The 23,460-nt window shown below is 48.8% G+C and overlaps 1 protein-coding gene across 1 annotated transcript in view; it reads left to right on the top strand.

Annotated features, from left to right (window-relative positions):
• The window catches only part of LOC119973679 (creatine kinase M-type-like), a 61,305-nt gene that overhangs the window by 12,773 nt on the left and 25,072 nt on the right, over window positions 1-23,460 (top strand). The window contains exons 4-5 of the mRNA XM_038812064.1: window positions 10,371-10,569; window positions 20,802-20,956. Of these exons, the coding sequence (XP_038667992.1) occupies window positions 10,371-10,569; window positions 20,802-20,956 (354 nt within the window). The remainder of the gene's footprint in view (window positions 1-10,370; window positions 10,570-20,801; window positions 20,957-23,460) is intronic.

Raw genomic sequence — 23,460 nt, 5'->3', positions numbered from 1 at the left:
CCACACATGCCATCGGGGCCTCATATAGCAGCCTCACCCATCTAATAAACCCTTCACCAAATCCAAACCTCCCCAACACCTCCCATAAGTACCCCCACTCCACTCTATCGAAGGCCTTCTCTGCATCCAGCGCCACCACTATCTCAGCCTCCCCCTCCATCGCCGGCATCATAATGACATTCAGCAATCTCCGCACATTCGTGTTCAGCTGCCTTCCCTTCACAAACCCTGTCTGGTCCTCATGTACAACCCCTGGCACACAGTCCACTATCCTGGTGGCCAGGATTTTTGCCAGCACCTTGGCATCCACATTGAGGAGAGAAATGGGCCTGTATGAACCACACTGCTGGGGGTCCTTGTCCCTCTTTAGGATCAACGAAATCAGCGCCCGCGACATCGTCGGGGGACAAAGTCCCCCCTTCTCACGCTTCATTAAGTGTCCGCACCAGCAAGGGGCCCACTAGGTCCACAAACTTTTTATAAAATTCCACCGGGAACCCATCCGGCCCCGGCGCCTTCCCTGACTGCATCTGCCCGAACCCCTTCACTAGCTCCTCCAGCTCAATCGGTGCCCCCAACCCCTCCACCTGCTCCTCCTGCACCTTTGGGAAAGAAAGCCCGTCGAGGAACCTCTCCATTCCCCTCCTCTCCACCATTGGCTCCGACCGGTACAGTTCCCCGTAAAAGTATTTGAAGACCTCATTCACCTCTGCCCCCTTCCGCACCACATTCCCACTCTTGTCTCTGGAGTCAGCAAATCAAATTTAGTCTGTAGGCTGTGCCTCTCCCCCAACAGTCCCTCCTCTGGTGCCTCTGCGTACCTCCTGTCTACCTCCAGCATCTTTCCCACCAGTCTATCCCTCTCGCTCCTCTCCCTGTGTGCCCGGATGGATATCAGCTCCCCACGAATCACTGCCTTCAGGGCTTCCCAGACCATCCCCACCTGGACCTCCCCTGTATCATTCACCTCGAGGTACCCCTCAATACTTGCCCGGACCCTCTTACACACCTCCTCCTCCGCCAAGAACCCCACATCCAACCGCCACAACGGGCGCTGGTCCCACACCTCCCCCACCTCCAACTCTATTCAATGCGGAGCATGGTCGGAGATTGCAATGGCCGAATATTCGGAATCAGTCCCCTACTCACCACGAAGAAGTCTATCCTAGACTAGCCCCTATGTACGTGGGAGAAGAAAGGTTACTCCCGTGCCCTCGGCCTCACAAACCTCCATGGATCCACCCCTCCCATCTGGTCCATAAACCCTCTCAGTACCTTGGCCGCCGCCGGCCTCCTACCCGTCCTAGAGCTGGGCCGATCCAGTGAAGGATCCAACACCGTATTGAAGTCCCCCCCCATAATCAGACCTCCCGCCTCTAGATCCGGGACCCGTCCCAGCATACGCCTCATAAAGCCCGCATCGTCCCAATTTGGGGCATACACACTAGCAAGTACCACCTTCTCTCCTTGCAGCCTGCCCCTAACCATAACATACCTACCCCACTTATCCGCCACCACCTCAGATGCCTCAAATGACACATTTTTCCCCACCAGAATCGCCACTCCCCGGTTCTTCACATCCAACCCAGAGTGGAAAACCTGCCCCACCCACCCCTACCTCAGACGGACCTGGTCCGCCACCTTCAGGTGGGTCTCCTGAAGCACTGCCACATCTGCCTTTAGCCCCCTCAGATGAGCAAGTACCCTCGACCGCTTCACCGGCCCATTTAATCCTCTCGCATTCCAGGTGACCAACCGGATCAGAGGGCGTCCCGCCCCCCTCCCCCATCGACTAGCCTTAGCCCATCGACTGCCCGCCCCAGGCCAGCACCCCCCGCCCGACCCAGTCCCCACAGCGACAACACCTCACCTCTGTCCCCCCCGGGCCCCCACCAGCTCCTTCCTGACCCTACCAGCAGCAACCCGGTATTCCCCTTTCCCCCCTCCCTCCCCCCCAGGCTAGGAACCCTCCTAGCCACGAACCGTCCTCCATTGTACTTCCGTGGGTCAGCTAACTTCTGCTGACCCCGGAAACTCCCGCCAATAACCCGACCCCTCCCAAAGTGGGATCATCCCCCATCCTATCCCTCCTCCAGGCACCGCTCCAACGCGGGGAAGAACCAGTTAAGGCCCCGCCCCCCCGTCATCGTCTCTACCCCCCAGCCCCGCAGCGCGGGAAACCAGAGGAAAGCCCGCGCTTTCGCACTGCCCCACCACACCCTTCTGACGCAGCTCCAAAATACCAGCCCCACTCCATACCCCCAACCCGACATAGAATACAACAAACCCCCCCAACCCCCCCCCCCCACAAAATACAAAACTCAAATAATGCCCCCCAACAAAAAACAGAACAACACCCCAATAAATAACCATATCAAAATTACAAAAGTACAGAATAAGAGAACACAGCAGCAGCAGAAACCAGCAATAAAGTATTACAACCGACCCCGCAACCCCCCAACCCCTAGTTCGAGTCCAGTTTCTCCGTCCGCACGAAGGCCCACGCCTCCTCCGGGGAATCAAAATAATAATGCCGGTCCAAATAAGTTACCCACAGGCGCGCAGGCTGCAACATTACGAATTTTATCTTCTTCTTGTAGAGCACCTCTTTCGTCCAATTAAACCCGGACCGATGCTTAGCCACTCCGCACTCCAATCCTGGTAGATCCGTACTACCCCATTCTCCCAGTTGTTACTCTTCACCTTATTGGCCCAGCGCAGCACACACTCCTGATCACTGAACCGGTGGAACCTCACCAGCACCGCATGCGGGGGTTCATTCTCCTTAGGCCTCCTGGCCAGTACTCTGAGGGCTCCCTCCAGCTCCAGGGGCAGATGGAAAGATCCGTCCCCCATTAACGAGTTCAGCATCGTAGCCACGTAGGTTGTCAGATCCGACCCCTCCAGCCCCTCCGCAAGGCCCAAGATCCTCAGATTTTTCCGCCTCATGCGGTGATCAAGCTCCTCGAAGCGGTCCTGCCACTTCTTGTGGAGTGCCTCGTGCCCCTCCACCTTACTCACGAGGACTGTGGCCTCCTCCTCACGTTCAGTGGCCTGCGTCTGCAACCCCTTGATGGCAGCACCCTGGGTCATCAGAATCTGTGAGAGCCTTTTGTTCGTTTCCTGCAGAGAGCTCAGTACCTCAGCCTTGAAATCTGCAAAAACAGCGCAGGAGAGCAGCTTGCTGCTCCTGGGCCCACTGCTTCCACTCCTCTGGTGCTCCGCCCGCCGCCATCTTGGATTCCTCCCCCGTTTTTTCTGGGGAGCTGCTGCCGCTTTTTCCCCCTTTCCACTCCAAGTTCGGGTCATGAAATGCGGAGAAAGTCGATCAGCACACCTTCTCCCACCGGGAGACGTCGAAAAAATTCTGTTTTGGGCTCTAAAAAGAGCCGAAAAGTCCGTTTGAAACGGGAGCTCCCAAATGTGCGGCTTCCTACGTCATCGCCGCCACCGGAACCCAAAATGGCCAAAACATATGGACATTATTCGCAGGAATCCCTGCACATCGCCCAGACCCATCCTCCACCCATGGAAAAAAACAACTCGTCCTAAACCTCGTCAATGAGCCCTATGCACCACCTAAAACTGTATCAGGCTGAGTCTTGCACACAACAAAGATGAGTTTATCCTCCGCAGCGCCTCACTTCACACCCCAGCTTGCATCGTTCCTCCCAAATCCTCCTCCCAACTACTCCTGCCACTTGCGCCGGACCTCCTCCACTGGGATGGCCACCCTCTCCATCAGCTCCTCATATATATCTGACGCCCTCGCCTTTCTCATCCTCAGACAGTAGCACTGGAAGTGACAGCTGCGGGAATGAACCCAACCCCTTCCTCAAGAAGTCCCTCACCTGTGGGTACCAGAACCCATTCCCCTTCAGCAGCAAGTACACCTCCTCAAACCCCTCCAATTCCGAAAACTTACCTCCCACAAACAGGTCTCGAAAATACTCTATCGTGAACTTCCCCCACCACTGAAACCTCACATTCAGCCCCACTCCGGGGAACCTTACCACCCACACAAACCCCAGTATCATCTTATTCAACCTATTAAAAAAAGACTTGGGAGGGCAGCATGTGGCGCAGTGGTTAGCACTGGGACTGCGACGCTGAGGACCCGGGTTCGAATTCCGGCTCTAGGTACCTGTCCGTGTGGAGTTTGCATATTCTCCCCATGTCTGCGTGGGTCTCACCCCCACAACCCAAAGATGCGCAGGTTAGGTGGCTTGGCCACACTAAATTGCCCCTTAATTAGAAAAGAAAATAATTGGGTACACTAAAATCGGGAGATTCTAAAACATGCACAAAAACTTCGGGAGTACCGTCATCTTTACTGTCCCAGCCAACGACAAAGGCAACACATCCCACCTTCTAAAGTCCGACTTCATTCTCTTCACCAGCTTTAACAGATTCAGCTTGTGCAGCTGGGCCTAGATCTGTGCCACATGCATCCCAAAATACCAAAAGCCCTCCCCTACCAACCGAAACAACACCCTCCTTAAACCACCCCCCCCCCACCCCCCCCTGTCTGTTGCATTCATTGGGAAACCTCCCTTTTCCCCATATTGAGCTTATACTCTGAAAAAAGACTGAACTCCTCCCAGATCCTCATAGTCCTGAAAAAACCTTCATCCGAGTTCACAATATATAACAAGATGCCATCAGCATATAAAGAGACTTAGTGCTCCCTCCCCACCCCCTGCCCCTCAATGCCCAGTTATCCCCTCAAAGCCCTAAGTTCCAATGCCAATGGCTCAATCACGAGGGCAAACAGCAAAGGGGAGAGTGGACACCCTGCCTCATCTCCCGATGCAACCCAAAATACTCCAAATTGACACTATTGGTCCGCACATTCGCCTTAGGAGCCCCATACATCACTCTCACCCAGTCAACAAACCCCCGTCCAAACCTGAACCATCCCAGCACCTCGAATACGTATGGCCACTCCACAAGGTCAAATACATTCTCCATGTCCATAGACACAACCACCTCCACCTCCCGCTCATCAAGGGCATCATTATCACATTCAAGAGCCTCCGAACATTGGCCGATAGCTGCCACCCCTTCACGAACACCGTCTAGTCCTCCACCCCTGGAGATATTGGCTTATAGTTATGTCTGGTGGCCTGGCATTAATGGGGTAATCGAAAGGTTCATGCATAGATGCCCCGTGTGCCGGGGCATCAGAAGCTCTCGCCAGCAACCTCCCTGCGTCCCTGGGAATGGCCAGGACGCCATGGGTGCATCTACATGTGGATCTCATGGGACCATTCATGGGGTCTATGTTTTCCATTATCGTGGATGTCAACTCACAGTGACTAGAGATGTACAGGATGGCCTCAACAACGTCCAGGACAATGATAGAAAAGCTCTGGGGCTCGTTTAGCACCCATGAGACCCTTGCCGTCCTGGTAACAGATAATTGGACACCGTTCACGAGCAAAGAATCTGCTGCGTTTGCAAAACAAAACAGCATTCGGCATATTCGAGTCGGCCTGTATCATCCCTCCTCCAACAGCCTGGCGGAAAGAGTGGTCCAGACCTTTAAAAGGGGCATAAAAAACAATCCATGTGTTCCATGGACACGCGGCCAGCGCGGTTGCTTTTTAATTACCGCACAGGTGATGATGGGGATCACCCCTGTGGAACTGTTGATGGGCCGACGACTTAGAATCTGGTTGGGCCTCACAATTCCGAGCCTCGGTAGGAAAGTGGAGGTGCAGTAGGAGATGCAGAAGAGGCACCATGACTAGAGGATGCCAGGTCGAAAGTTTCATTCCGGGGATGCAGTCTATGCCGCAAATTTGGTGATGGCTCCCAGGTGTAGTATGGAGAGAACTGGTCCGATATTGTACAAAGTCTAGGTTCAGGGAGAGTTCAACCAAAGCACTTGGACCACCTGAAGAAACAAGAACCCGCACTTCACGATGCTCAAACGGCGGTATTGACATCTCCATGCCAGGAACCGACCCTCAGCCAGAGGTCACAACCGTCCGGGTCACAACCCCCATCCATCATGAGGAGGATGACTCCGGATCAGAGATGGACATCGAAGTGTCCGTACCAGCGGATGACATCATGTCCAGGACCGAGGTCTCAGAAATATCTCTTCGGAGGTTGGCCAGGAAATGGCAGTCGGCAAACCAGTACACTCGGCCCGACCCAGAGCCACCACAGGCGAAAACACAGCCATGGGGATCATAATTGTGCAGTACTCCAGAAGCTGTCCGACTTTAGTAACTTGAGGAAGCTAGCAGTAAGAGGACAGAGTTTTATTTAACTATAAGACCATAAGACCATAAGACATAGGAGTGGAAGTAAGGCCATTCGGCCCATCGAGTCCACTCTGCCATTCAATCATGGCTGATGGGCATTTCAACTCCACCTACCAGCATTCTCCCCGTAGCCCTTAATTCCTCGCGACATCAAGAATTTATCTATCTCTGCCTTGAAGCCATTTAGCGTCCCGGCCTCCACTGCACTCCGCGGCAATGAATTCCACAGGCCCACCACTCTCTGGCTGAAGAAATGTCTCCGCATTTCTGTTCTGAATTTACCCCCTCTAATTCTAAGGCTGTGCCCACGGGTCCTCGTCTCCTCGCCTAACGGAAACAGTTTCTTTGCGTCCACCCTTTCTAAGCCATGTATTATCTTGTAAGTTTCTATTAGATCTCCCCTTAACCTTCTAAACTCCAATGAATACAATCCCAGGATCCTCAGCCGTTCATCATATGTTAGACCCGCCATTCCAGGGATCATTCGTGTGAATCTCCGCTGGACACGCTCCAGTGCCAGTATGTCCTTCCTGAGATGTGGGGCCCAAAACTGGACACAGTACTCCAAATGGGGCCTAACCAGAGCCTTATAAAGGCTCAGTAGCACATCGCTGCTTTTATATTCCAACCCTCTTGAGATAAATGACAACATTGCATTCGCTTTCTTAATCACAGATTCAACCTGCATGTTTACCTTTAGGGAATCCTCGACTAGCACTCCCAGATCCCTTTGTACTTTGGCATTATGAATTTTCTCACCGTTTAGAAAGTAGTCTATGCTTGGATTCTTTTTTCCAAAGTGCAAGACCTCACATTTTCTCACGTTGAATTGCATCAGCCATTTCCTGCACCACTCTCCCAAACTGTCTAGATCCTTCTGCAGCCTCCCCACTTCCTCAGCACTACCTGCCTGACCACCTAACTTTGTATCATCGGCAAATTTCGCTAGAATGCCCCCAGTCCCTTCATCCAGATCATTAATATATATGGTAAACAGCTGCGGCCCCAACACTGAACCCTGTGGGACACCGCTGGTCACCGGCTGCCATTCCGAAAAAGAACCTTTTATCCCAACTCTCTGCCTTCTGTCAGACAGCCAATCCTCAACCCATGCCAGTAGCTCACCTCGAACACCATGGGTCCTCACCTTACTCAGCAGCCTCCTGTGTGGCACCTTATCAAAGGCCTTTTGGAAATCCAGATAGACCACATCCACTGGGTTTCCCTGGTCTAACCTACTTCTCACCTCCTCAAAGAATTCTAACAGGTTCGTCAGGCACGACCTCCCCTTACTAAATCCATGTTGACTTGTTCTAATCCGACCCTGCTCTTCCAAGAATTTAGAAATTTCATCCTTAACGATCGATTCTAGAATTTTACCAACAACCGAGGTTAGGCTAATTGGCCTATAATTTTCCATCTTTTGTCTTGATCCTTTCTTGAACAAGGGGGTTACAACAGCGATCTTCCAATCGTTCGGGACTTTCCCTGACTCCAGTGATTTTTGAAAGATCTCAACCAACGCTTCCGCTATTTCTTCAGCCACCTCCCTCAGAACTCTAGGGTGTATCCCATCGGGGCCAGGAGATTTGTCAATTTTAAGACCTTTTAGCTTTTTTAGCACCATCTCTTTTATAATGGCAACCATACTCAACTCAGCCCCCTGGCCCTCTATAATTTTTGGGATATTACTCATGTCTTCCACTGTGAAGACAGACGCAAAGTACTTATTAAGTTCTCCAGCCATTTCCTCGTCTCCCATCACTAGCCTTCCGGAATCAGTTTGAATTGGCCCAATGTCTACTTTGGCCTGTCGTTTGTTTCTTATGTATTGAAATAAACTTTTACTATCATTTCTTATATTACTGGCTAGCCTGCCTTCATATTTGATCCTCTCCTTCCATATTTGTCTCTTTGTTAACCTCTGTTTGTTTTTGTAGCCTTCTCAATCTTCTGATTTCCCAGTGCTTTTGGCCACTTTATAGGATCTCTCTTTTTCTTTGATACATTTCCTGACCTCCTTTGTCAGCCATGGCTGTCTAATCCCTCCCCGGATAATCTTTCTTTTCTTGGGGATGAACCTCTGTACAGTGTCCTCAATTATGCATACAAACTCCTGCCATTTTTGCTCTGCTGTCTTCCCCACTAGGGTCTGCTTCCAGTCGATTTTCGCCAGTTCCTCTCTCATGCCCTCGTAATTACCTTTATTTAACTGTAACACCATTACATCCGATTTTGCCTTCTCTCTTTCAAACTGCAGACTGAACTCAACCATATTATGATCACTGCTTCCTAAGTGTTCCCTTACTTTAAGATCTTTTATAAAGTCTGGTTCATTACATAGCACTAGGTCCAGAATAGCCTGCTCCCTTGTGGGCTCCATGACAAGCTGTTCCAAAAAGCCATCTTGTAAGCATTCCATGAATTCCTTTTCTTTGGATCCACTGGCTACGTTATTTACCCAATCCACCTGCATATTGAAGCCCCCCAACTATTTATAATATTCTGCTCAAAGCAGCAACTCGCTCCCAGTAGAGTCCTTGCTGGGAGAACTAACTCCAACTAATATCGGGATGAAGGATTATGAGGACAGGCAGGAAGGTGGAGATGAGACTGAGAGGAGATCAGCCATGATCGTAGTGATTGGCGGAGCTGCTTCAGGGGGCTGAATTGCCTACTCCTGCTCCTAGTTCTTATGTCACTTGCTGTAGCTTCAGTTTCCCCTACGTTTTCTGCTAGGATGTGATAAATGTAAAAAAAAGAACTTGTCTACCGCTGACTGAAAGCTAAAACTGGTTCTCCCTGATTAAAAAAAAGGCTTTGTACAGAAATATAATATCAACCTCTTGGAAAAATACAGAAACAAAAGGCATTGGTCATAATTAGAATAGATTCAGGGTGATAGGTTAGCACTGCTGCCTCATGCCGCTGAGGACCCGGGTTCAATCCCGGCCCCGGGTCACTGTCTGTGTGGAGTTTGCACATTCTCCCCGTGTTTGTGTGGGTTTCACCCCCACAACCCAAAGATGCGCAGGGTAGGTGGATTGGCCACGCTAAATTGCTTCTTCATAAAAAGAGAAAAATAATTAGAATAGACTCACAGTTCTCCACATAGAAGGCTTCATGTCTCTCATCCATACTGAATTGTCAGCCAACCTTTGATAATCACAAAGTATGCTCCAATTGAATGCAATCGTTCCTGTTGTTCTGAGGTCCCAATTTGTCTTCCTGAACAAGTTGCACTTTGCCTACTGCAGCCAATTCGCATTTCTCTATGCTGATGGCTTTCATTGAGAAAGAGGCCCTGTAACTATGGGTTTTAAGCACAATTATTACCAATACAAAATACAATTTAAAATGTCATGACAATCAAACATCCACTTTTGCCATAATCATAACCACACACCATTGAATATGTGCTACCCCCGTCACAAACATTCAACCCCCCCACCACCAATGCACAAAAATGCAGCAGTGTGTACCAAGATACACTGCAGGAACACACCAAGGCTCCTTAAGCAGCACCTTCCAAACCCACCACCACTACCACCTGGAAGGACAAGGGCAGCAAGCACATAGCAACATCCAGCTGGAGGTTCCTCTCCAAGTCACTCACCATCCTGGCTTGGAAATATATAATCGTTCCTTCACTGTCGCTTGGGTCAAAATCCTGGTATTCCTTCCCTAACAGCACTGTGGGTGTACCCACGCCTCAGGAATGCAGTGATTCAAGAATGAAGCTCACCACCACCTTCTCAAGGGCAATTAGGGATGGGCAATGAATGCTGGTCTGGCAAACGATGGCCACATCCCGTAAATGAATTTTAAAAAAGTGTGACATCCAGTATGTGTCATACTGTATTGCATTCCACATCTACTTATTTTTGATTGATATCCTGTAGTTTGTCATTTAAGTAATTTGGACCTGATTACAGTTTACATAGCAATAATGTACAAATGAGCAGCCCAGAAAAGTATGGTCGTGCTCAGACTGAGTTTCCATCTTTATGTTCCCTATTCCAAAGCATCACCTTTACATTAAAAAGTTATTTAAATCTATCAAATTGGTGCTGACATGCTTGTTTATCATTTTAGCAATTAATTCCATGTGATCCTGCAACTTTAATTAACCTTAAAAAATTGTCGACTGAAGAAGAATTTCCAAACTTGGCTAAAAATCAGACCTATATGGCAGATATACTTACAATTCAAATGTACAAGAGACTGAGAGGCAGAGCAACCCAAAGTGGCTTCACACTGGATGATGTCATCCAACCTGGTGTAGACAATTCTGGTAAGTGGCATTTTAATAAAAACTTACTTCAGATTTTATTTAATAAAACAATAATAAACAAATATGATTAGGGATAGTCAGCATGGTTTTGTGAAGGGTAGGTCATGCCTCACAAACCTTATCGAGTTCTTTGAGAAGGTGACTGAACAGGTAGACGAGGGTAGAGCAGTTGATGTGGTGTATATGGATTTCAGTAAAGCGTTTGATAAGGTTCCCCACGGTCGGCTATTGCAGAAAATACGGAGGCTGGGGATTGAGGGTGATTTAGAGATGTGGATCAGAAATTGGCTAGTTGAAAGAAGACAGAGAGTGGTAATTGATGGGAAATGTTCAGAATGGAGTTCAGTTACGAGTGGCGTACCACAAGGATCTCTTCTGGGGCCGTTGCTGTTTGTCATTTTTATAAATGACCTAGAGGAGGGCGCAGAAGGATGGGTGAGTAAATTTGCAGACGACACTAAAGTCGGTGGAGTTGTAGACAGTGCGGAAGGATGTTGCAGGTTACAGAGGGACATAGATAAGCTGCAGAGCTGGGCTGAGAGGTGGCAAATGGAGTTTAATGTGGAGAAGTGTGAGGTGATTCACTTTGGAAAGAATAACAGGAATGCGGAATATTTGGCTAATGGTAAAATTCTTGGTAGTGTGGATGAGCAGAGGGATCTCGGTGTCCATGTACATAGATCCCTGAAAGTTGCCACCCAGGTTGATAGGGTTGTGAAGAAGGCCTATGGTGTGTTGGCCTTTATTGGTAGAGGGACTGAGTTCCGGAGCCATGAGGTCATGTTGCAGTTGTACAAAACTCTAGTACAGCCGCATTTGGAGTATTGCGTACAGTTCTGGTCGCCTCATTATAGGAAGGACGTGGAAGCTTTGGAACGGGTGCAGAGGAGATTTACCAGGATGTTGCCTGGTATGGAGGGAAAATCTTATGAGGAAAGGCTGATGGACTTGAGGTTGTTTTCGTTAGAGAGAAGAAGGTTAAGAGGTGACTTAATAGAGGCATACAAAATGATCAGAGGGTTAGATAGGGTGGACAGCGAGAGCCTTCTCCCGCGGATGGAGGTGGCTAGCACGAGGGGACATAGCCTTAAATTGAGGGGTAATAGATATAGGACAGAGGTCAGAGGTGGGTTTTTTACGCAAAGAGTGGTGAGGCCGTGGAATGCCCTACCTGCAACAGTAGTGAACTCGCCAACATTGAGGGCATTTAAAAATTTATTGGATAAGCATATGGATGATAAGGGCATAGTGTAGGTTAGATGGCCTTTAGTTTTTTTTCCATGTCGGTGCAACATCGAGGGCCGAAGGGCCTGTACTGCGCTGTATCGTTCTATGTTCTAAATAAAATAGAACAATTAGAAATGTTACATTTGTTACAATATTGCATTAAAGTACTGTATTAAATATGAGTCACTCACCCTTCAGTAACCACCAGTATTTCAGTTAGGCTGCTCTAGTTTGACTTGTTCCGGGTGAGTTGCTCGTGCACTTGTCCACAATTTACAAATGTTCAGCTTCTCACTATCACCAAGCTCTGGGCTGACTTTTTGTTTTAATGTCGATGAATAACAAAGTATATAAATCAAAGAAAGAACACAGAAGAGTAGAAAGCTTTAAGGATGTTGTTCTTCCCACACCTGGTGGTGCGCAAGGCCTCTTTCATCTGTTCCCATAGCAAGTTTCACCTGAAACTGGTCACTAGCCTGTCACCGGAGGCTTGTAGCTTGAGGAGCGCTACTCCTCACCAAGCACAGCTGACCAGGAGGGGTCTCTTCCACTCTCACTGCCTGCCATTATTGTTGGAAGGATTTGCCAGGTTGATACACACCCTGTTGGCTGTGTTATGAATACACCTCTCTTGGCCATCTGGGGTGGGACCTGAACCCAGAGCTTCTTGTTCACAGGTAGGGACCCGACCCACTGCGCTATAACACCTCCTGATTTAAAGGTGAGTAATGTTTAAATAAAAATGATATCCATAATGTTTGTAAAGTATTGATTGTAATGAGAAACATGGGGCGCGATCGAACGGCCTCACCGCACCGAACTCAGTGACGCGACGAGGACGTTAAATCTCACGGGATTTGCAATGCTCGGATCTAACGAGATCTCACAAGACGTCACAATCTGGATCTCACCCACCAGATTGACATATTTAAGTGAGTACTTCCGTTCACTTAAATCTGCCGGCGCCCGATGCTTCCAAGGCTCGGTAACGAATGCCCGCTCCTGGGAGGCCTCGCTGTGCGCCGTTTAGCACTGGTCCACACACCTGTGGGCCAGGCATAATGACACTAAGGAGAGGGGCTCCCAGGCCATCGGAGGCCCCCGGGTGGTCGGGCTCTGGACAGGGTCGTGCTCTGGCACTCCTGCTGCCACCCAGGCAGCTTGGCACTGCCAGCCTGGCATTGCCAGGGTGCCTGGGTGGCACTGACAGGCTGCCAGGGTACTGCCAGGTTGCCAGACTGGCAATGCCAAGGTGCGAGGTTGCTCATGCCAGGGATTGGGTGGAGGGGTGCCCTGCCATTTTAAGGCAGGGTGAGGGGGGCTCGAGGACCCCACAACAGTTAGGGCATTGGGGGGGGGGGGGGGGTTCCGGAGTCCGAGAGGGGTCAAGAGATCGGGGCAGCACTTAGAAACGGCATCCCGATCTCTTCCTGTACTGATGACGCTCGTCAGTGCAGGAAAGGAAGTGAGACCTCGGCGGTGCGTTCAGCGCCGAGGCCAAATAAAAAACAGTCCTGTTTGATAGTGAGGTTGTCCTAGCACGGCAGGCGCTGAGAAACACCCTGTTAAACGGGACTCTGTTTTTTCCCCGCATTAAATCCCGCCCAGGATCTTAATATCATTGATCTGATCAAAACATCTGTGAAAAAAATAACTTCATAACTTTCAAAATTTATATGATTATTTGCAATGCAAGTTATAAAAATAATAAATAAAACAAAAATAAAATGTAATGTAACTCACTAACTCCTACACCACATCATTGAAGAACAACTTCAGGGGGGTGTAGCTCTGTCCTCAGGAATCACCAAAGCTGCTCAATTCCTATAATAAAACACATTATACAGCACACACCCCAACCACAATATCTCTCCCTCCCAATTTATGGCCACTCCCCTTTGCTTCCCCAGTTTGTGTTGTCCTCTCCCTCACCCCTTCATCCATTTGATTTGATTTGACTTATTATTGTCGCATGTATTAGTATACAGTGAAAAGTATTGTTTCCTGCATGCTGTACAAACAATGCATACCGTACATAGGAAAGGAAGGAGAGACTGCAGAATATAATGTTACAGTTATAGCAAGGTGTAGAGAAAAGATCAACTTAATACGAGGTAGGTCTATTCAAAAGTCTGATGGCAGTAGGGAAGAAGCTGTTCTTGAGTCGGTTGGTGCGTGACCTCAAACTTTGGTATCTTTTTCCTGATGGAAGAAGGTGGAAGAGAGTATGTCCGGGGTGCATGGGGTCCTTAATTATGCTGGCTGCTTTTCTGAGGCAGCGGAAATTATCGATAGAGTCAATGGATGAGAGGCTGGTTTGCGTGATGGACAGGGCTACATTCACGACCTTTTGTAGTTTCCTGCGGTCTTCGGCAGAGCAGGCTCCTTACCAAGCTGTGATACAACCAGAAAGGATGCTTTCTATGGTGCATCTGTAGAAGTTGATGAGGGTCGTAGCTGACATGCCAAATTTCCTTAGTATTTTGAGAAAGTAGTCGTTGGTGGGCTTTCTTAACTATAGTGTCGGCATAGGGGTCCAGGACAGGCTGTTGGTGATCTGGACACCTAAAAACCTGAAGCTCGCGACCCTTTCTACTTCGTTCCCATTGATGTGGACAGGGGCATGTTCACCATTACGCTTCCTGAAGTCGATGACAATCTCCTTCGTTTTGTTGACATTGAGGGAGAGATTATTGTCATCGCACCAGTTCACCAGATTCTCTATCTCATTCCTGTACTCTGTCTCGTCATTGTTTGAAATCCGACCCACTACGGTGGTGTCATCAGCAAATTTGAAAATTAAGTTGGAGGGGAATTTGGCCACACAGTCACAGGTGTATAAGGAGTATAGTAGGGGGCTGAGTACACAGCCCTGTGGGGCACCGGTGTTGAGGATGATTGTGGAGGAGGTGCTGTTGCCTATCTTTACTGATTGTGGCCTGTGGGTTAGAAAGTTCAGGATCCAGTCGCAGAGGGAGGAGCCGAGGCCAAGGCCATGGAATTTGCAGATGAGTTTCGTAGGAATGATGGTGTTGAAGGCTGAGCTGTAGTCGATAAATAGGAGTCTGACATAGGTGTCTTTGTTATCTAGGTGTTCCAGGGTAGAGTGCAGGGCCATGGAGATGGCGTCTGCTGAGGACCTATTGCAGCGGTAGGCGAACTATAGTGGATCAAGGCAATCCGAGAGGCTGGAGTTGATTTGTGCCATGACTAATCTTTCGAAGCACTTCATGATGATGGATGTCAGAGCCACTGGACGATCGTCATTAAGGCACGCTGCTTGACTTTGTTTTGGTACAGGGTTGATGGTCGTCTTCTTGAAGGAGATAGGGACCTCAGATTGTTGTAAAGAGAGGTTGAAGATGTCTGCGAATACCCCCGCCAGCTGATCCGAGCAAGACGTGAGTGCTCGTCCGGGTACCCCATCCGGGCCAGTGGCTTTCCGTGGGTTGACCTTCGAGAAGGCTGCTCTGACGTCTGCAATGGTGATCTCAGATACAAGTTCATCCGCGGCTTCTAGGGTGCAGGACTCACTCTCGCTGACCTCATGCTCAAAGCGGGCATAGAATGTGTTGAGCTCATCAGGGAGAGGTGCGTTGGAGCCGACGATTTTACATGCCTTCGTCTTGTAGCCCGTTATGTCTTGCAGACCTTGCCATAGACGGCGGGGATCCATGTGGCTAGCCTGGGACTCGAGCTTGGTCCAGTACTGTCTTTTAGCATCTTTGATGGATTTCTTTAGGTCATATCTGGCTTTCTTGTATAGGTCAGGGTCGCCTGACTTGAACGCCTCAGACCTAGACTTTAGCAAGCAGTGGATATCTCTGTTCATCCAGGGTTTCTGGTTGGGAAACATACGGATTTGCTTCTTTGGCACACAGTCTTCTACACACTTACTAATGAAGTCAGTTACTGTAGTGGCATACTCGGTCAGGCTGATCGCAGAGTTTTTAAATACTGACCAGTCCACTGACTCTAAGCAGACCCGTAGGAAATCATCCGATTCCTCAGACCAACATTGCACGACTTCCTTTGATGGATTCTCCTGCTTCAGTTTTTGCTTACAGGCCAGGAGCAGGAGCACAGCCGTGTGGTCAGATTTGCTAAAGTGTGGGCGGGCGATAGATCCATCATCCTCTCCCCTCAATTTGTGTGTGTGCGTATGAGTCTCTGCCTTTCTTCAGATTATGCTTCTCCCTCCCACCCTCTCCTGTCCCCCAGTTGCCCTCTCAGGACTCATGTGGTGCGATTTAACCACCGCGTTCTGCTCAACACGGATCTGAGCATGCAAAATAAATAGCGGGAAAGATCAAAATCAAGATTCATGCCAGGCGTAAATCAGTTTGCAATGTAACGAGCCCGCTCCCGATGGCGAGAGCTGTCTTAGCACTGTCAGAGGGACAATATACAAGACAGGAGAGTGATGATCACTCACTGTGATCTGGTGCTCTGGTGCTCCTCAGTTTATGCCAAAGTCTGACTCCTGTCTTTCTGCTGACAGCACCCTCACACCATCACCTGCAACTGGATCCTCAACTTTCTGACCCATAGACCACAATCAGTAAGGATAAACAGCAACACCTACTCCATGAGAGTCCTCAATACTGAGGCCCCGCAAGGCTATGTACTTAGCCCCCTACTATACTCCTTATAAACACATGACTGTGTGGCAAAATGAGGCTCCAACTCCATCTACACATTTGCTAGCGACATGACCATAGCAGGTCCACTGTGAAGATTAACATGCCAGAGGCTTCACATGTATCAGGTGTAACGTGTTTAATAGTAAACAGGGCTCCATCACCCTGATCGATCAAGTCCAATTAGGGGCTGCCACATTGATTTTGGGGTGGGCACTCAGTGGCCTTGCCTGGAAGTGTTGGGAGCAGGGTGCTTGGCTGCTGCTGTGTCTGGTAAACAATGTGATTGACAGGATAGTTCTATTGTTCCTGTGATGCCCTTTAATGACCTTTCTCCTGTGTTAGTTTCTGCATAAGTCTGAGCTGTAGCTTTTGAATATTTGCAGGCTGCAGCCTGTCTGTGCTCAGGCTTGGCAAAATTTCCCACCGTTCTTTGCGGGAGGCCATTTTAGATGGCCACACATGGCATCTGCATCAGCTCTGGGATGACCTTGTCCACAGACTCGGCATCTTACTGGAATCCAGCTGAGTCCTGGGTTCAAGCTAGACCTCCGACTGCTGACTCTCTTAGATATTCCTGCCACCACCTGATGTATAACAGCAATTGTGTGGTACCCAACAGATTGTGGCCCAAATGCCTGTCCACTAATGTTGCCCATGAGGTGTGTGTCTCTGTGCTGGTGAGAGATGGGGATAATATCAGTGACACCTCGCTGGTGATATCCTCAGAGATCTCCTCCGAGGTGGTCTCTTGGTTAGTATGGGGGGAAAAACTCCGGATGGTCCGGCCCATCAGATGGAGAGCCTGCGAGAAAATGGACATGTGGTCAGTGAGAGGAAAGGATCATTTTGTCTGACATGAACTACTCACTTGAGACAGGTAACCTGGGTGAAGAAGCAGTGGATCCTCACCTCTGTGGTGCAGGGCAACCTCACTGTTGGTGACTGTCCTCTCCTCGGTCAACCCCCCGATCTCCAGGGCCCGTTCCTCGTAGGGGGAGAGGACTCAAATCACTGGTACTACCATCCTCCCATCCCGTCTTGACCCTTTCCCGCTTATTACGGGTTATCTTCTCCTGTGGGGACAAAGGGAGGGCATTGTGAGCTGCATGCTTGATCGGTCAGGGCATCTACAGCAGGTGGCGTATGTGGGTACTACACCTGGGCATGAAGGGGTTGTGTTCTTGGGTGCCGGGGTGCTGAGGAGCAAGCACGAAGAACGTTGTGAGGCGGAGGGTGCAGAGTGTCAGGCAGTGATTTGTGAGGGAGGGTAGCAGGCGGAATTGATGCCAGGAGCAAGGTGGTAACTTACCCTTGCAGCTTGGTGGAGGCCGTTGGTCTTCTTCTGACATTGGACAATGGTCCTCCTGGTCATGCTCCCCAAACTGACAGCCACTGCCACTGCCTCCCAAGAAGCATTGGGCCCTGCTGCTGGTCCTCCAACCCCCTCGGGGCAACAGGTTGTCCCATCTCACATCCACAGCGTTGAGAAGTCTGGCCAGATCAGCATCGCCAAAGCAAGGAGCATGTTTGTGCACTGCCATGCTTGTGTGTTGACTGGGAGTGAGTGGCGAGGGAGCGTTTAAAAGCACCTTTTCCTGCTGTGGGCTGAGGTCTCAAAGTAGCTAACTCGCATAGGTTGAAATTGCTCCTGATGTACCGTTTCCCCTTTTGATCTTCCCTCATCTGTAAGACGTCTTACAACACCTGATGAGTCACCTGAGGAAGGAGCTGTGCTCCGAAAGCTAGTGACTCCAAACAAACCTGTTGGACTTTAACCTGGTGTTATAACACTTCTTACTGTGCTCACCCCAGTCCAACGTCTGCATTGCCACATCATGTCTTCCCTTATCTGAACTAACCTCTGTAGAAGTCACACTTTTACCTTCATTTTGCAAGTCCACCTTTTAGAATGTACATGTAAAGTTCACTTCGTCTCTTCCTTTGAACCTCTAACATCTTATTCAAACCCTTGACTTTCTATCCTCTATTGATACCAACTCACCTTAGGTAAACATCTGCTTACAGGGTTGTTAGGTTTACCAGCATATCAAAAGCACAATTTCCATCAACCAAGCCAAATTCTCTACTACACAGCTTCAATTTTTACATAGTTTTTATTTAAAACATATATCCAGCAAAGCATAGAACATAGAACATGTTGTCAAGTTGTCATGCGGAAGGGGGAAGTTTTGGGTATTCTGAAAGACATTAAGGTGGACAAGTCCCCAGGACCGGATGGGATCTATCCCAGGTTGCTGAGGGAAGCGAGGGTCGAAATAGCTGGGGCCTTAACAGATATCTTTGCAGCATCCTTGAGCACGGGTGAGGTCCCGGAGGACTGGAGAATTGCTAATGTTGTCCCTTTGTTTAAGAAGGGTAGCAGGGATAATCCAGGGAATTATAGACCTGTGAGCTTGACGTCAGTGGTAGGCAAACTGTTGGAGAAGATACTGAGGGATAGGATCTATTCACATCTGGAAGAAAATAGACTTATCAGTGATAGGCAGCATGGTTTTGTGGAGGGAAGGTCATGTCTTACAAACCTAATAGAATTCTTTGAGGAAGTGACAAAGTTAATTGATGAGGGAAGGGCTGTAGATGTCGTATACATGGACTTTAGTAAGGTGTTTGATAAGGTTTCCCATGGCAGGTTGATGGAAAAAGTGAAGTCGTATGGGGTTCAGGGTGTACTAGCTAGATGGATAAAGAACTAGCTGGGCAACAGGAGACAGAGAGTAGTGGTGGAAGGGAGTGTCTCAAAATGGAGAAGGTGACTAGTGGTGTTCCACAGGGATCCGTGCTCGGACCACTGATGTTTGTGATCTACATAAATGACCTGGAGGAAGGTATAGGTGGTCTGATTAGCAAGTTTGCAGATGATACTAAGATTGGTGGAGTTGCAGATACCGAGGCGGACTGTCAGAGAATACAACAAAATATAGATAGATTGGAGAGTTGGGCAGAGAAATGGCAGATGGAGTTCAATCCAGGCAAATGCGAGGTGATGCATTTTGGAAGATCAAATTCAAGAGCGGACTATATGGTCAATGGAAGGGTCTTGGGGAAAATTGATGTGCAGAGAGATCTGGGAGTTCAGGTCCATTGTACCCTGAAGGTGGCAACGCAGGTTGATAGAGTGGTCAAGAAGGCATATAGCATGCTTGCCTTCATCGGACGGGGTATTGAGTACAAGAGTTGGCAGGTCATGTTACAGTTGTATAGGACTTTGGTTCGGCCACATTTGGAATACTGCGTGCAGTTCTGGTCGCCACATTACCAGAAGGATGTGGATGCCTTGGAGAGGGTGCAGAGGAGGTTCACCAGGATGTTGCCTGGTATGGAGGGTGCTAGCTATGAAGAAAGGTTGAGTAGATTAGGATTGTTTTCGTTGGAAAGACGGAGGTTGAGGGGGGACCTGATTGAGGTCTACAAAATTATGAGAGGTATGGACAGGGTGGATAGCAACAAGCTTTTCCCAAGAGTGGGGGTGTCAGTTACAAGGGGTCACGATTTCAAGGTGAGAGGGGGAAAGTTTAAGGGAGATGTGCGTGGAAAGTTTTTTACGCAGAGGGTGGTGGGTGCCTGGAACGCTTTACCAGCGGAGGTGGTAGAGACGGGCACGATAGCATCATTTAAGAAGCATCTAGACAGGTATATGAATGGGCGGGAAGTAGACCTTGGAAAATAGGAGACAGGTTTAGATAAAGGATCTGGATCGGCGCAGGCTGGGAGGGCCGAAGGGCCTGTTCCTGTGCTGTAATTTTCTTTGTTCTTTGTTCTTTGTTCTTATTACAGCGCAGTACGGGCCCTTCGGCCCTCGATGTTGCGCCGACCTGTGAAACCATCTGAAGCCTATCTGACCTACACTATTCCATTTTCATCCATATGTCTATCCAGTGACCACTTAAATGCCCTTAAAGTTGGCGAGTCTACTACTGTTGCAGGCAGGGCGTTCCACACCCCTACTACACTCTGAGTAAAGAAACTGCCTCTGACATCTGTCCTATATCTACCACCCCTCAATTTAAAGCTATGTCCCCTCGTGTTGGTCATCACCATCCGAGGAAAGAGACTCTCACTGTCCACCCTATCTAACCCTCTGACTATCTTATATGTCTCTATTAAGTCACCTCTCAGCCTTCTCCTCTCTAACGAAAACAGCCTCAAGTCCCTGAGCCTTTCCTCGTCAGACCTTCCCTCCATACCAGGCCACATCCTAGTAAATCTCCTCTGAACCCTTTCTTGATTTTCATATTATTGTGATTTCCTGACAAAAGACCTGAACAATGTTTCTTATTTAGAACATTATTATGGAGCTAAGGATTTAATTGACACCAATTATCTGTTTGCTTCTCCAATTAGAACATTCTTGCACCAGAGCTGTGGGTTGTGTGGCTGGAGATGCGGAATCATACACTGTCTTCATGAAGTTCTTTGATCCACTTATTGAACTTTATCACCGTGATTATCAGCAAAGTACAATGCACAGGAGTGACTTAAATCCAGAAAACCTAAAGGTAGATTTTAAAAATTCATTTTATTTTTACATGTTATATTAGAGAAGAATTATACGTAGACAAGAGCAGGCCATTCAGCCCATCAAGCAGGCTTATTCCACAGACAATGCACAATGTTCCTGATCAATGTTTCTAAATTACTGTTTAATCTTGGGTACAGTTACACACATACATACTTCAACCCCACAAAGTAATAAAATAAAGTTCAACAACAGTTTTAGCTCACATCTGCATGATTCAACTTTATCCAGTAACGTTTACAAAACATATGCTGTCTTTCACTCTGGCACGCCCTACCCCATAACACCATGCCTCATCCCCCCCCCCCCCCCCCCCCCCCCCCCCCCCCCCCCCCGCCGTGATGCCCCAGCAGCCTCGTGGCACAGAGACCATCACCCCATAGTGCCAGGCTGGCAGCGCCCAGGTGTCATCAGGAGTGCCAGTGTACCACTCTGCCAATACGTCAACCACCTGTGGGCCCCTGATCGCCTGGGAGACCCTACCCCCAAGTGCCAGTACGCCTGCTCCATGTTTGTGGAAACCGGTGCTAAACTGCGCCTGGCTGGGGACTTCGAGATGAGACCATTAGTAATTCCGGCATAGGGGAACTGGGGGAACAGATCGAAGACGGGACATGGGCTGATGCTCTGGAGAGGGTTAATTCTTCCTCCTCGTGTGCACGGCTTAGCCTCATCCAATTCAAGGTGCTGCACCGGGCCCACATGACTGGGACGAGGATGAGTAGGTTCTTTGGGGGTGAAGACAGGTGTGTCAGGTGCTCGGGGAGTCCAGCGAACCATGCCCATATGTTCTGGGCATGCCCGACACTGGAGGAGTTCTGGAAGGGGGTGGCGAGGACGGTGTCGAAGGTGGTGGGATCCAGGGTCAAGCCAGGATGGGGACTCGCGATTTTTGGGGTTGGGGTGGAGCCGGGAGTGCAGGAGGCGAAAGATGCCGGTGTGCTGGCCTTTGCGTCCCTAGTAGCCCGGCGAAGGATCTTGCTACAATGGAAGGATGCGAGGCCCCCAAGCGTGGAGACCTGGATCAATGACATGGCGGGTTTCATTAAGCTAGAGAAGGTCAAATTCGCCCTGAGAGGGTCGGTACAAGGGTTCTTTAGGCGGTGGCAACCTTTTCTCGACTTTCTGGCTCAACGATAGGGTACAGGGACAGTAGCAGCAGCAACCCGGGGGGGGGAAGGGGGAGGGAAAAGGGGGGGGGGGGGGGCGGACAATGACTATGTTTGTTTGTTTATTTAATTTTAATTTATTTTTAAGTTCTTTTGTTGTTCATTGGGGTTGGGGGGGGTGGGGGGATGTGATACATGCGTCGATACGGTCTGGGGGTGTTACAGTTATTATGGGTTATTTTGTTGCATTTCATTGTTTGTCGTTATGTTTTATATTTTCTGTAAAAAATTCCAATAAAAATTATATTTTAAAAAAAAGTATTTCCGGCATAGACATATTCAAGTGAGATTAACTACTCACTTGAATATGCAAGTCTGGATCTTGTCCAATGAGAGCGGAATCCAGATTGCGATGCCTTGCGAGATCTTGCTAGATCTCACGAGGCATAACAAGTGTCGTAAATCTCATGAGAGGCCTCGTGAGTCCCGAGTCGGACGGGACGAGGCCGTTAGATCAGGCCCAAAAGCTTCTGATCTCATGCTTTACAAAATCAAGTAGATAGAAAGAGACTGGCTGTTTGATCACCCTACTGTGCATCTACTTTTAAAATCTCATTTTCAAATCCCTCTATACCGTAGCTGCCTCCTCCAACCACAAAACCCTACCCTCATCCTCTGCTCTTCCAGCTCTGATCAACTGCATGTATTCCCCTTCCACCATCCCATTATCAATGGCAAAGCCTCCAGCCTTCTTGTTCATTGCTCGGCACAACATCGAGGGCCGAAGGGCCTGTTCTGTACTTTTCTATGTATTCTATGTAATCCAGAATTCCTTCACCAAACCCTTTGTGGTGCTACATCTCCCTCACCTTCAAATGCATCCTCAAAAGTACCTCTTTAGTCCTGCCTCTGTCAACTTCCCTTATTTTCCTTCTACTACTTATCCTGAGCTGTCAAGTGACATTTTCCTACATTAAACGTGTAATACGTGAGTTATTTTTGAAGGTATCAGTTTTCATCTTTGTTTCCATGAAAAAATATAACATTTTTAATGGCTTTTTAATTTTCTAGTGACATTTTCAAAAATGATACCTTTTTATTTTAAAAATTTAATTACCCAATTAATTTTTTCCAATTAAGGGTCAATTTAGCGTGGCCATGCCACCTACCGTGCACATCTTTGGGTTGGGGGGCGGAACCCACGCAAACACGCAGAATGTGCAAATTCCACACAGACAGTGACCCAGGGGGGAAGAAGCTGTTTTTGAATCTGTTCATGCGTGTTCTCAGACTTTTGTATCTCCTGCCCGATGGAAGACGTTGGAAGTGAGTAAGCCACGTGGGAGGGGTCTTTGATTATGCTGCCCCCTTTCCC

This window comes from Scyliorhinus canicula, chromosome 1 (genome assembly GCF_902713615.1).
Source record: "Scyliorhinus canicula chromosome 1, sScyCan1.1, whole genome shotgun sequence".
Taxonomy (NCBI): Eukaryota; Metazoa; Chordata; class Chondrichthyes; order Carcharhiniformes; family Scyliorhinidae; genus Scyliorhinus; species Scyliorhinus canicula.
The sequence above is the reverse complement of the archived record's forward strand: the minus strand, read 5'-3'. Positions and strand labels throughout refer to the sequence as shown.